Source organism: Equus caballus, chromosome 20, assembly GCF_041296265.1.
Source record: "Equus caballus isolate H_3958 breed thoroughbred chromosome 20, TB-T2T, whole genome shotgun sequence".
NCBI lineage: Eukaryota > Metazoa > Chordata > Mammalia > Perissodactyla > Equidae > Equus > Equus caballus.
In genome coordinates this window covers 40,613,030-40,626,717 of record NC_091703.1, presented here as the reverse complement: position 1 = coordinate 40,626,717, position 13,688 = coordinate 40,613,030, and the positions used below count along the sequence as shown (strand labels likewise).

Below are 13,688 nucleotides of genomic sequence, written 5' to 3'. Positions count from 1 at the left end.
CCGAGCGGTTAAGTTCCCACGCTCTGCTTCGGCGGCCCAGGGTTTCACCAGTTCGGTTCCTGGGCGCGGACATGGCACTGCTCATCAAGCCATGCTGAGGTGGTGTTCCACATGCCACAACTAGAAGGACTCACAACTAGGATATACAACTATGTACTGGGGGCTTTGGGGAGAAGAAGAAGAAGAAAAAAAGAAATCTGGCAACAGATGTTCAGGTGCCAATCTTTAAAAAACCAAAACAAAAAAACGTTAGCAATGTCTTCCAGATTTATAAATGCTTCTCAAAATGCATGCCTGTTTACAGGGTCAGTCAAAAAAAAAAAAGCCCCAGGTCACTAGTCCACACTGCCTAAGCAGAAAGTCAACCTTGCGTTTGCCACTCTAGCTGCCACACTGCAACAGCTGCCTCCTAAGCACTATCAGACCCCCACATCTGCTCAGCTGGAGCAGCCGCTCCCCCGCGTCCCCCAAACCTGTCTATCTGTTGTTCCCTGCTGTACACAAAGCTTTGGTGAGCCAGTGCATCTTCAGATTCTGTGCTAACATCCTGCACATTCCTTTACCTTTCCACATGGCGACTGCTTGAGAGGCCACCCAAGGAGCTCCAGAGGCTTTTCTCAACTCTAGCCATATGACCCTGAAGCAAACTGCCACGTTCTCTGTCCCTACTCAAGACTAAGTCGTGGCTCACTCCAGAAAAAGACTACCTGCTGCATCAGATACTGGGTGAGAAAGCTGCAATGGGCTCACCTCTGTGTCTCAAGCAGCTGCCCAAGAAACAAGGCTCCTTGAACATTCACTTTAGCCCAGCCACTGACAGAGCCTCCTGTGAATTCCCCTGAGCTGCTGCCTTTGGTTATGTGGTCACCTGCCAGCCCATCCAGAGGCTTAGGAGTGGCCACATATAGAGAGCCTCTGCCAGGAGCAGCACCTAGGTGACAAATGATGGAAATGTTCTTCCCAGTCAGTACCCGGTCAGTTCATTTTAGTCACGGTCTTCCCATCACCATGTCTTACAGCCAATCAAGGCCCTTTGAAGAAGTGAGCTGAGAAGATCCACTTGCTCCAAGCAAAGGTGTCAACAACATCACAGGCTTTACAAAGTTATCACTGAAAATATGTACAAAAAGAATAAAAACATACATCCCTACTATCTGAACAGTGAGCTACCACCTTCCAGGGCAGCTAAAGGACCAAATAAAACATAAGAAAAAGAATTCTCAAGCCTCTAACAAAGTAAGTCCCTAAAGTATCACCCTACTGAGAGCAGGTCACCTACCCCATCTGCCATCAGAAAGTGGACACCCTTGCGATCTGTATTATCCAGGACAAAATTCCGAAAAGCAGTGATGTTCTCTGGGCGGGTGATGTCTCCATCTCCATCGATCCCACCCTCACCTGGCAGGACACAAAATTCACAGTAAGCTCACATGCCCCATACATCCCAGGAGCTGGGACACATGCTCTCTGGGACAGTTAACACAGGTACCAAGTGGGCCTTGAGGTCCAGGAGAAAAGCCCGTGAGGAGCAATTCACTGCAGGGCCCACACTGCAAGGCTGCGTTGCAGTGACAGACAAGGAGGCAAAAACATGGCCCTACTGTAATAAACCAGAGTCTAAAAGGAGTTGACCAGCCAAGAGTCATCAACTGAAACTGAAAGCACCTACATTTAGGACTAAAGCACCTACCTTTAGGAACTAGTATCAATTTTTCACTAAGAACTGTTATGAAAGGACTTAGGATTTGCTGCCAAATCATAACAATCAAGATAGAATGGAGGGGACTGCTGCCAGGTGGTTGAGCTCTATTTCCTGAAGCATTCCACACAGGTACACAGGGCTGGAGATGGGCGTGGGGTTTGTATTTGTTAATAACCTTGCCGGTTCTCAGCCGGAGATCAGGCAGTTTCATTATCTCCTGTCACCACAGGAGAAGAAAGGAAGAATTAATATGGCTTTCATGAAAGTTTGCCTAGTGGAGTGTTTAACCTGTGTTCTGCAGGCTTGGGGTAAAAAGGGACAGTCAAGAGGGAACCAAGACCTTCCTGACATGGACTGAGAACCCCAGGCTGACAGACCTAGGAAAAAACACATGGTAAGTGGATAATAACCGCTTCCAACATGAAGTCCCCACAGAGGACTGTCCCTCATAGTCCCTGGTGTCCCTACCATAGTAGGGTTCGAAGAGCTCACTGGAGGCCGAGTAGAAGTCCTCCAGCTTGAAGTCGTTAGGGCCCTTCAGAGTCATTCCAAAGCCCTTCGCATGCCACTTCTTCCTCCACAGCACATACTCTGAGAAGCCACCTGGGCCTGCGCAAACATCAGCAAAGTATAGAAGCTCGGCTTCCCGGTCCTTCACCAGTGGTTTCTGCAAGTGGAGGACGGGAGGAAGGGGAAAAAAATGGCTCAATGGGGAGCAGGAAGGAGAAAGCAGGAAGATAAAATAAGACTTTCAGCAAGCATAATACAGAGCTCCCGCCAGGGCCACAACACCCAGGAAATGTATCCTCTGTGATTCTCACCCTCTAGAGATGCCCATTCTCACCTCAAAATACCCCTGATGCCTTTCACATCACCAGGCCTAGTTTAGACTCCTAATAAAAACAGCTTAATGGACATCTGAGTGTGCATGTTTTTATTTCTCAGCATCTTTTCCTCGCCATATCCTGCCTTACAAGAGTCCTACTGAGAACAAACGCTGTATCCCCCACATTACAGATAAGGAAAAAGAGACATCAAGACACAAAGTGACCTGTTCACAGCCAGTCTGCAATAAAGCTAAATCAGAATCCAGTCAGCCAGACCGCTGCTCAGGTCTTCCTGTCCAACCAAAGTCTGGGGCTCTAACATCACCTTTCCCCAGCCACAGGGCCTGTCTTTCCAAACCATAGCCTCTACTTCCCTTTTCCCCTTCCTCCTTGGCTCTCCCTTTTTTTCCAATTAACTTTTTATTTTGGAATAATTTGAGATTTACAGAAAAGCTCCAACGACAGTCACAGCCTTCACCCAGTTTCCAGTTTTGCTAACATCTTACATTGCCATTTGTCAAAACTAAGAAACCAACATTGGTACACTACTATTAACTAAACTCCAGACCAGACTCAGATTCCAGTAGAGTCCCTGTTCTGTTCCAGGATCCAATCCAAGATACCACAGTGCACTCTGTCTCCTTCTTATACACCTTTTTTCTCCTGCCTTTGCCCCTCTGCCAGCCAGGGTCTGGGACAGTACACAGCTGGGAGCTGACAAGGTAGTGAGGGAAGGAGACACTGTACGCAGCTTCCAGGCAGCCCTCAGAGCCCCCACCCAGCTCAGGAATAACTAAATTACAAGAATCATTTGCAGTTTTATTGGATAACGGTTTTGGCCACTTGAGTACCTTTAACCCTCAATCTAAAATTTATGCTGAACCCAGCATTGGACCATATTGTGTGTTTACATTTCTCTGTCACATACCTGGGCCCTAGATGGTGAATTCTACTTGTCCCGACCCTCCACAGCAGAGAAGATGTACCAAATGCACTGGTGACAACAAGAGGTTGAGCTCTAGAGCAATGACTGCAGAGGACCCTGAGGAACACCCAGCAGGAAGGGGCTCAGGCAGCTCAGCCTTCCTTTCTACAGGTTTGGGATGGCTGAGAGCATGTCCAGAGGTCTGTAACTACTCAACAAAGATCAGAAAGCTTTAGGGGAAACAGTTTTAAGAAAGAAATGGAGATACTAATATTCACAATCCAGTCACTTCCTAGGTGACAAGAGCCTTGCCTCTGATGATAGCTATCTAGCTTTATCAGAACAGTGAAAACATCTGGGGAAAGTGACTTTAGCTAAATATAAACTTCATCATCCCGTGACAAGCCCACACAGGTATGCTGGGATATATCAGTTCTTTCTCCCTTTTCCCACCACTCCACCCCAGCATTCTTTGTTCTTGAGCCATCAATTATTCATATTTTTGGATTATATTCATTTGCACAGGCAAAAAACCCTAATAACATTTGCCAAGAACATTATGTAGCACCTTCCAGGCAGCACAGTGGGAATGAGGCAGGGGTCACAAGTTTAAGGCCTGTACACACTGGAAGGAGGAAAAACAATGTTTCTCACCACTGGCCATGCCTTAGCCCCAGGCTCCAGCCTCTCTGGGTGAGTCATTGGCCCAAAGGAAGACTGGTGGAAGGAAGGGGAATGAATCAATGCAAGTATCTCACTTCCAAAAAGAGAGCATAAATGTGATTTCATTCTGTGATTTCAAGATGTGTGGCCCTCACGTGGCCATGGCCAGAAGGTTTTTTCATAGAAACAACAGCTGGGCTTCTCACCTCTGCCACTTACTGGCTGTGCAGTCAAGGGCAAGCAAACAATTTACGTCTTTAAGCTCAAGCTTCCGCAACTGTAAATTGAGCCTAATGCAGGTTATTTCTTAAGGCTGTTGTAGGATTAAATAAAGTACCACTATGTCAAAGTTCTTTATAAACTGTAAAACACTAAACAAACAAAAGACGATACTATATTCAACTAACTAGATCAATTTCCTTGGAGTCAAAACTCTTGTCCTTTTCTATCTTTTTCACCCTCCAATGCCTAGTGCGGTACTCTACACTCAGTGGGCATTTTCTAAGTGTTGTCTATGTCCTCTAAGACAGCGCTGAAACTTAAGGATCTATATTCAGTGTTTGTCTCCTGTTATGCTTCACAGACAATGTTTTCCTACTTCAACAATATCCCCAGGCACATAAATCCCTCACGTAATGTTTATGGTCTATAATATGCTTCCATTTACCCAAAGAATCTAAATTTTCTTCTTTCCCTTGCCTCTTCCAATTCTTGTTTACAATTTCTTTATTTCCCTACCCTAGTCTTTCTCCTTTGACCATGAGCTGCATTGTGGTAAAAGGAGAAACTCACTGAATCACCTCAGAGTCCCTCCGCACCCACTTCCCACCTCCCACCTCTACACAATTCCCCAAGCTTCAAGTTCTCTGTGTTCTTATTCTATAATTTGCCTGAGCCAAGAGCCACTGAGACCCTAGCAAATCCAGGTGTGTGCCTGGGGCTTCAGCCACTCTCACTTCTGCTGGGGACTGCTCTAGGGTGTCTGTTTGCCTGAAAAACATACCAAGCCTGTTGGGCTTGGCTGTCACTCTGGCCCGCAGAAGAAAACAGAGATGAAAAGAGGGAAGAAAACTCTACGGGCTGGAGAGAAATCACTTTTTATAGTGGAGTTTAGAGAAACAACCCTGAAAGGGCAATTCTCCATGGCCACTAACAATCAATTCAGGTCAAGAAGCTGCCTGAAGCGTTACAAACATCACTGCCTTTTCCTCCATAACCAACATCTCCACCCTCAACCTGAATGGTACTACCCTGGTGCCTACTTCATTTTCATGACAGCAAAAGACAGTAACCAGATACCAGCTGCTGGAGGCGTTTACATTCAAAAGACCACAATGACGCTGTGATTTCCCATCAGCTTAACAGAGCTCCTCTGCCAGGCGGGGATTTAAAGGAAATCATTTGAAGCTCAGAAAATTAAATCAACATTATATCAACCTAATTTTCTCAAGACACTAATTCCAAGAGCCCTTTTGTGCTGCCTGCTGGTTCTGGAAAATGGGGAGGGAGACCTAGGAGAGAGAAATGACGAAATGCTGGAGGGGTCTACACGCCAGTTTTGCCAGCATGGAGAAAGCAGTTAGGCAGGTGAAGCTGAAACGTTAAAGAACTTGGAAAATAAGTTTCTTAAGCCGGTAGATAATCAGGGGGGCCTAGTGGAAGGAGGGTGAGCGAAGCAAAAACAGGTTTGGGAACAGCTGGCTCCTGGCCCCTTCACTATCAAAGAGAACTAACTTCCTAGGACTGGGTAAAAATGCTTTGAAATCCTGAAGGGAATGTTAGCATGCAATTTCCTTTTTTCTTTCTCTCTCATTATGGAGGGCCTGTGTTCAGAGAAATGTGGTGTAGCAGAGTAGAAAATCCTCTTCCTCTACCACTTCTTGAGAAGGGCTAAAGCCTGATAATTATGATCCCACACAAGGCTCGTTCAGAGGCAGAAAGGGAAAGTGGCCACATCTGAAATCACAGATCTTAGAGCTGGAACAAATCTTAAGAGCCATTTGGTCCTACCCCAGCCCTCTGGTAGGTCAGTAGGGCTAATTCCAGAGATGAGGCAGCTGAGACCCAAAGAAGGTATGAACTGAAGTGACACCACCTGTGATGGAAGTGCTGCACTCCCTGCACCGACCCCCACTGAACAACACAGCCTGGATTCTCACACATGAGACAGATTTTAAATAGACCAGTGAAAGGACCCCGATGCCTCCCTTTCATTCAACACTCAAACATTTCCCAGAGCACTCCCCTCTCATTCCAGAAACAGCACCCAAATCAGATAACATGACAAGTTTCGATTTGGAAAATAAAGTCACTGTTAGGACTACATACTCACCCTTATACTCTACCTCATCCAGTAGGAAGGCAGCAGGCTAAGTGTCCCTGGTGGCAACTGGCCTTCATACACCAAGGAGCACAGAAAGGCTTTACAAACATCCCAACCCTGCACCTTTACCAGCTCTCAAGTCCACTAGAATGTCCAGAACCTAAGCACCATGGGGGAAGGGATCACATCTATCTCATTCAAAATTATATTCCTGGTGCCTCATACTGTGCCTGGCACAAAGTCAGGGCTGGATAAATACATGTTTAATTAAAGCAGAAGGAAAGCTCATGCTCTAACTCACGGCCTCACCTCCCTGCTGCCTAGGCCTATAGATGTCAGAGCTGCTGATTTTGCCCAGGAATGTCCTTTCGCAATTCTGCAAGCCCTGCCCACCTCCACGTGGAGTGAGCAGCAGGATCTGCAGAGGCAAGGACTGGGACTCTGGGCCTGAAGCCCTAGAGACAACTGCTTCTTGGGGCACTTCTGGGACCATAAGCAGCACTATGGGATCCTGTCTGAGGAACTCAAAGCAAAATATCTCTCTATCACAAAATATATCTCTATCACACAGCAGGAAAACTAGCATTGCACAAACAGCAATTTCTGAGCCACTGAAGCTTAAGCCCATTTAGCACTATGAATTCAGAAGCAGAATCTTGTTCTCACCCCATAAGAGTCCCGTGGATTTGTAAACATGCGATCAAACACAAAATCCATGTTAGCCATCTTCATTGCTGCCCTGCAACAAAGCAAGACAGAAGAGCGCAACTCAGTACCAGACATATGGAAAGCTGAGGCTCAAAGGAAAAAGCGGAACAGTACATGTCAGGGGAGGGGAGGGTGATGTCAGCAAACCTATTTAGAAAGAAGACTCCTCGGATCATCTCGTAAGGATTGGCCCGGGTCCGAGCTCGCCGCATCTCCTCCCCATCCAGGACATCAAACACACTCTGCCCAGAGAGAATCAGAACCTCAAGGTAAGCATCACCCTCCAGGATGGGACAAGGGTCTTAAGAGCTTGTGGAGCCCGACTCACAGCCCTCTGAAGAGCCAGGCTCCGCTGTGTCCCAGTTCTGAAATGACCAGATGTGTGACCCCAGACAAGATGCTCAATTACTCTGACCCTCAACTACCTCGCCTGCAAAATGGTAAAAAACAAAATGTAAACATGTCCCTGACACATAGTAAGTGGTTAATAAATGGCCCCTGTGCTTATGCACAGATTGGCATTGCTAATCTTCATAGCAAATTTGTTTCTCCACTCCAGCAGCAACTCTCCAAGGGACCCGAGTTCTGATACTAAGGCTCACTCAGACAGAGGGCAAACAAGGCTAGGGTATTCTGATGGCACCTAGCACACAGTAGGGATCCCTTCTCCTTTCTCCAATTTTCTCCCTGAAAAAAGAAAGCCTCACTTCTCCTGAGTTCCAGTCACCTAAAGGATATTCCCAACCCTCTGCCTGCCAAAAAATAAGCTCTGTGAGCCTGGTCTGGTCCTGCTTCTCTAACCACTTCCGCCTCAGAGTTTCCTTGGCTTATTCTGCCCCAGGCAATGCACCTCCTGACCCAAATCAGGCCAAAAGATATCAAGGGGAGGCTAACATTCACCCAGCATGTTAAGAGCTTCACACCCGCTGTTTCATTTGATTCTCACAACAACCCTGGGAAGTATTTTCTCCATTTTATAGACGAGGAAACTCAATCTCAGAAAAGCTAAAGCAACTAGCCCAAGGTCACATAGCAAAAAAGTTACAAAACTAGGATTTGAATTCAGGTCTACCTGATGCTAAAGAATGATTCCAAACCTTTCACTACATGAAGCCCTCTCAGGATTACAACGAGCCGACTCACTGAGGTTAAGTGGATCCTTTCCTGGCTACTGACTACAGGGATAGCACAACACTACAAGGTGGGACAGTCACCAGGAAAAAGGACACCTTGGAGAAATGTAGCAAACTATACATCTGACCTCCAGGAAAAATCTTAGCTAAACTTCACTCTCCCGTAACTGACTGAAAAGAACTGGAAAAGCCCAGCACACAAGGTTTTCACCTCCAGCTCTAGCCAGAAGGCCTCACCTTACACTGCAGCACACTGCGGAGCAGTTCTTCCCCACAAAACTCTGCTTCATCTTCAATAACCATCTTTCTCTACAGGGAGAAGAAAACAACAGATAATGACCACGTGCAACTACATTTGGGGGCATGAATGGAAACACTAGGGTTCCAAGTGAGTAGAGCAAGAAGGAGCTTGAGTCCCCGCCAAGGAACATCAAGCCCTGAGGGAAGGAAAGAGAAAATCCTCAATCCTTCTGGCTATACTCCAGATGGCTCTGAGATGAAGCAGCCCCCCGGGTGCTCTGACTAGAGCACCATATGGATACAAGACTCATGAATACTGGGGCTGAGAAAAGCAAACAGGAAGGAGACATTCAAGCTGTCTACCCCTAGAGCGTGGAGGCAGAAGGGTGGGGACTTCCCCAAATGACAGAAGCCTGTCCTTCAACCAGGAAGCCTCTTGCTCTTTGATGAGTATGAATGCAGAACACTAGGAACTGGTAGCATCACAGAAACAAGGGCTCAAGGGAGCCTCACAGGGATGTCAAGTCCACCCCTATGTCTGAATGAGGCTAGGTCTAAACCAATGATGCTCAAACTTGGTGTCCTCAGGTTCTACACTCCTCAGAATCACCGAGGACCCAAAAGAGCTTTTCTTTATGTGGAGTGTATATTGATATCTGTTATCTATTATTAGATATTAAAACTAAGAATTTTAAAATATTAACTCAGTTAAAAGAATATGTTATGTTAACGTAAGTAACATTTTAATGAAAAATAACTATATTTAAAAAAATTTAGTGAGAAGAGTGGCACTGTTTTCCATCTTTGCAAATCTTTAATATCTGGCTTAACAGAAGATAGCTATATTCTGCTCTCTGTGTTTCCATTCAACTGGCTGTGATATTGCATGTCATAGCCTCTAGAAAACTCCACCGGTCATTTGTGAGAGAATGAGAGTGAAAAAGGCAAACAAGTTTTCAATATCATTATGAAAATAACTTTGACCTTGTAGACCCCCCCAAAAGGGTCTTGGAGATCCCCGGCGGCCCTTACACTTTGAGAACTGCTCTCTAGTCCACACTGATTTGATAGTTATCTACTCTATTCTTACAATTTTCCAGAAGGAGATTAGCAAATTTCCTCTGTATCAACTCCCTCATTACTTTCTGAGGACAGGGACAGTATCTTTTCACCTACCTGGAACAGTACCAAGGAGTGACTGGAATATACACAGATGTAAAATAAGCTACTCTAAAAAAGCATTCATGAGGAAGACAGACATTTGGCATTTTGTACTGCCTTGCAAGTTAAATGACTAGCAGAATAAAATCCTGTCTGCCACATCTCCCCAGTGGCATATCTGTAAGGCCCTGACACATTCTCTTGACGCAGCTTTATTCCTGCCCGAAGGGTCAGATTCATAATGTTCTTAAACTGTGAGTATACATACATATATACCGGACTTGAAGAGGAGAAAGTCAGGAGCTAAGTGCCAAGAATTCAGGGTACATTATCCTGAAATCCTACCTTTCCCACAACCATCCAATCGCTCATTTCCTGAGTGTCAGGAATTTCAGTGGTACATTCTGGGAACCATGACACCTGCTCACAGGCACTGGGCTACAAACAAAAGAGAGGCAAATAAGTCAAGTAAGACAGACCCTGAGGGCTAGGCCCCAAACCACCAGGGCTTCCCCAAAACAATCAAGAGAGACTCAGAGTGAGAAGGGTCCAGGAAGCTGAGGCTAAATGCAGTGGTCAGATATGAGAACTGAGAGCCAGAATTCTTAAGTTTCACTTCTGAAGGCCAGCTCCAATTCTGGTTTGAACACTCAGGAACTTCCCAAACCAAGGTTTCTTTCATTTGTTCCAATATTATTTGATGAATACCTACTATGGGCTAAGTGCTCAGAATGCAGAGTTTAAAAGACATGGTCCTTGATGCAAGGGGCCCACAATCAGAGCAGTGTGTACAGAGACAAGTACGCATGGCATATAAGTCTATGATAAGGTAATTACATCAGGAAGACTCAATGGCAGTGAGTCTCACCTTCTGATGCCTTTCAAGGTGTTATTCACGAAATAAACAGGATTCTTCGCCTGTTCATTCCAAGCCAGAGTAGAAACTGGCATCTCTAATGCTGCTGCTTCTTAATTTTTCAATTACTTTATCAAGCTAAAACAGTGGTTTTCATCCTGGCTACACATTAGGTCATCTGCAGTCCTTCTAAAAAGTACTGATGCCTGGGCTCTACCTCAGAGTATATTATTCTCTTGGTCTGAGGTGGGGACCCTCAGACCAAAATGTTAAAAGTATGGGGACTTTTCAGAAGTCCCCAGATGATTCCAATGTGCAGCTAGGGCTAAGTTCACTGGGTTAGAGAAGATGTGGATTATAAAACCTAAACAGGTGGCTAACCTGCATGGCAGCTTCACACACTGCCTCCCAAGCAAGTGTGGAGAAGAGATTCACCATTGCAAACTGAAGCAATATGATTAAAGGTAATATTACATGCTCTGAAAGGCATAAAATGGTAACACAATGCAAGGTCTTGAGGGCAAGCCAACCACCATCAACACAGAAAGTTTAAAAGAAAAATTACTGAAGCCTTTTGTCAATGAATCTGGCAGGGAATCACGCATCTCCCCTGGTCAAATCCATCACCTTTAAGCATAAATAGTTGCAAATTATAAACTCTAGGAAAAAAACAGCTCATATACACTTTGGATGCCCCTTTGAAGAGAAAAAGCAGACTCAATCTCCCCATGGACATCTGAACATTTAGGCTACCTGCAAAGTGGACTTTGTCTGAAAGGTCAAACCTTGCACTCTACATTCCTGGGCTGTAGGAGCCAATGAGCACTTTCCCTGCAGTGACTCCAGAAACTGAATATTCAGCTCAGGCCACCCAAACTCATATACCTTAAAGAAGTGGCCACCAACTACAGTTGAACCAAAGTCTTAACCGAAACATAGGGCATCTTTTGTAAGAAAAGAATTGAATTATGGTAAAAGGTAATTAGGATAGTTTTGCCTCCAAAAGGAATTTCAACAGACTGTCCCCATTAAAAACAGAGATTTCATGGGCAAATTTCAGATTTCATGTTGGTAATGTTAGTTTTAATTCTGCCCCACTGAGAGGACTGGGACTCTACTTGTTTTCACACAAATGAGGATATGGAAAGCACCAAGTATTTCTAAGGTGAAAATCTGCATCTAGCACCCAATTACAGACACTTGCCCTATTCTGCACTGTCTCATCTGCTATTCTGCTGGTCTCCTCTCTTGACAACTACAAGGCAACACAGCAGGACCATCCCCAGAACCCATTAGCTCCTAGCTTGTCAGCATCTTACTCCGAAGACTTATTAGACTTTTATCATGTGCAGGTTCATGGAGTTCTTTCCTGAACTGGAACATCAAAGAGACAAAGTATCAACTTTCCACAGTTCAGAGCCACATCTAAAGCTCAACTGTAGCAACTAGGTAGAAGGCTAGACATTTGTATTCTATTTTCTCCAGTTTTGACTCTGTAACTGTAATATTTCACCATTATTTTTAGGTGTTTTTATTATACCTACTTCAAATCCTTTGTGGAATAAGGTATGACATAAATAAATGAATAAAAATAAAATCTCAACATTATCTGTGCCATGGAAAGGGACAAGAGTCTTTTTGGGTATTCGGGGTTAAAACAAACTGGTGCCCAAGTAGATAATCAAACTAAACCCAGAACAGAAAAGCAATATGGCATAAACAAACACCTATTTACAACTGGGATGTCATAAACCTGTGGAGGTTTAAGGACCTTAAAGGGCACCTTATCCCGTCAGTCACTCACATAGTCAGAGGGTGGGTCCTCATTCAGCCCACTTGAATCCTTTCAGCTGAGGGAGCTCACTACCTTGTGAGGTATCTTAATCACTAGTGGAAAGCTGTATTTATTTATTAAACTTCTTTGTGGAGTCAAACTCTGCCTTCCAGCATCTTCTACTCATTGGTCTTACATAGTCCTATATGAAGCAACAGGAAACAAATCTACATCTTATCACATCTCCTCCAGTCTTCTGTTTTCCATTCTGGACATCTCCACTACCTTCCATGTAAGAAACTAGTTCCAATCCCCACTAACCACCCTGATCATACTGCTTCTGGAGACTTTTAGTTTGTTAATATGATTACTTAAAGCCACGCATCCAAAAACACAAGTGGCTTTCCTGTCTCCTCCTCCCCACACCAGTTACCTCTGGCTCACTTCGCCAATCTACGTTCAGCTCTTGGTCAAAGCCTTGCAGAGTCAGACCCAAGCCTCTTCGACCCTTCTGATTAGAGGCCTCAACGATGTCTTTCCGACCCTGGCTGTATTTACCCAATCCTTCACCTTCCTTGAAGCCCATCTTGGCCTGAAAAAGAGAAGTAATGAAGAATTTATATAAATAAGCAGACATTTATTTAGCCCCTATCATGTGCCAGACATTGTGTTAACCCCTGAGAAATGTAGATCAGTAAGGTCTAAAGTTTTCCTTCTAGCCTAATGGAGAAAAGAAGTAGAAATAAATAACCACAGTTTAACTGTGGCCCCAGCGGCTGTCTATCCTGGAGGCGAGAATCTAGGGCAACCAGAAGCTGGATAAATAAGAAGGGACCTCATAGCTGTAATTAAAAGCACCAAGAGTACTTAATGAATCTCATGGGACATTTGCACAACCACCCTTCTAGCTAATTTGTCTGATTAAGTGAGAAGTAGATCTAGAGTAGAGATGATGGAGAACATAATTTAAAATGGAACCGCTTTAAGCAGCAACTTCTACCTTACCCTCAACCAGTCAAACAGTCTTATTAGGCAAGGACAATGAGGGCTTGTAGAAGCCTGCTCAACTAAGAGATAAAATGAAAAATCACTCCATGTAAAACTGAGCTATGGAAGGTACTATAAAATGCTGGACAGAAATATTTTTTTAAATGTCACAACCGTCTATAAGCTTACACTAAACTCTAGAGTCATAGGCCCAAGTAGCACACTCCAAAAATCAGAGACCCAAATTCCAAACCCCACAGACCCTTCCCTAATAAAAGAACTGCAACCTTGAGGAGATCTACGTCCCCCTAGAGGGTCTATATTGCTTTTGGGAAGGGCATTACCAGCTCAAGAGCTGCATGGAATTCCTACAATGGACATAAATCCTT

At 44.8% G+C, this 13,688-nt stretch overlaps 1 protein-coding gene across 3 annotated transcripts in view; it reads right to left on the bottom strand.

The window, feature by feature from the left end:
- CMTR1 (cap methyltransferase 1) overlaps window positions 1–13,688 on the bottom strand; it is a 55,802-nt gene that overhangs the window by 23,398 nt on the left and 18,716 nt on the right. For 2 of the 3 annotated variants that reach the window (XM_023624873.2, XM_070244516.1), the window contains exons 4-10: window positions 12,746–12,904; window positions 10,028–10,120; window positions 8,519–8,590; window positions 7,296–7,390; window positions 7,107–7,179; window positions 2,171–2,369; window positions 1,280–1,398 (exon numbers count right to left, since the gene is read on the bottom strand). In XM_023624873.2, the coding sequence (XP_023480641.1) occupies window positions 1,280–1,398; window positions 2,171–2,369; window positions 7,107–7,179; window positions 7,296–7,390; window positions 8,519–8,590; window positions 10,028–10,120; window positions 12,746–12,904 (810 nt within the window). The remainder of the gene's footprint in view (window positions 1–1,279; window positions 1,399–2,170; window positions 2,370–7,106; window positions 7,180–7,295; window positions 7,391–8,518; window positions 8,591–10,027; window positions 10,121–12,745; window positions 12,905–13,688) is intronic. The other variant, XM_023624874.2, reaches the window with a different exon arrangement.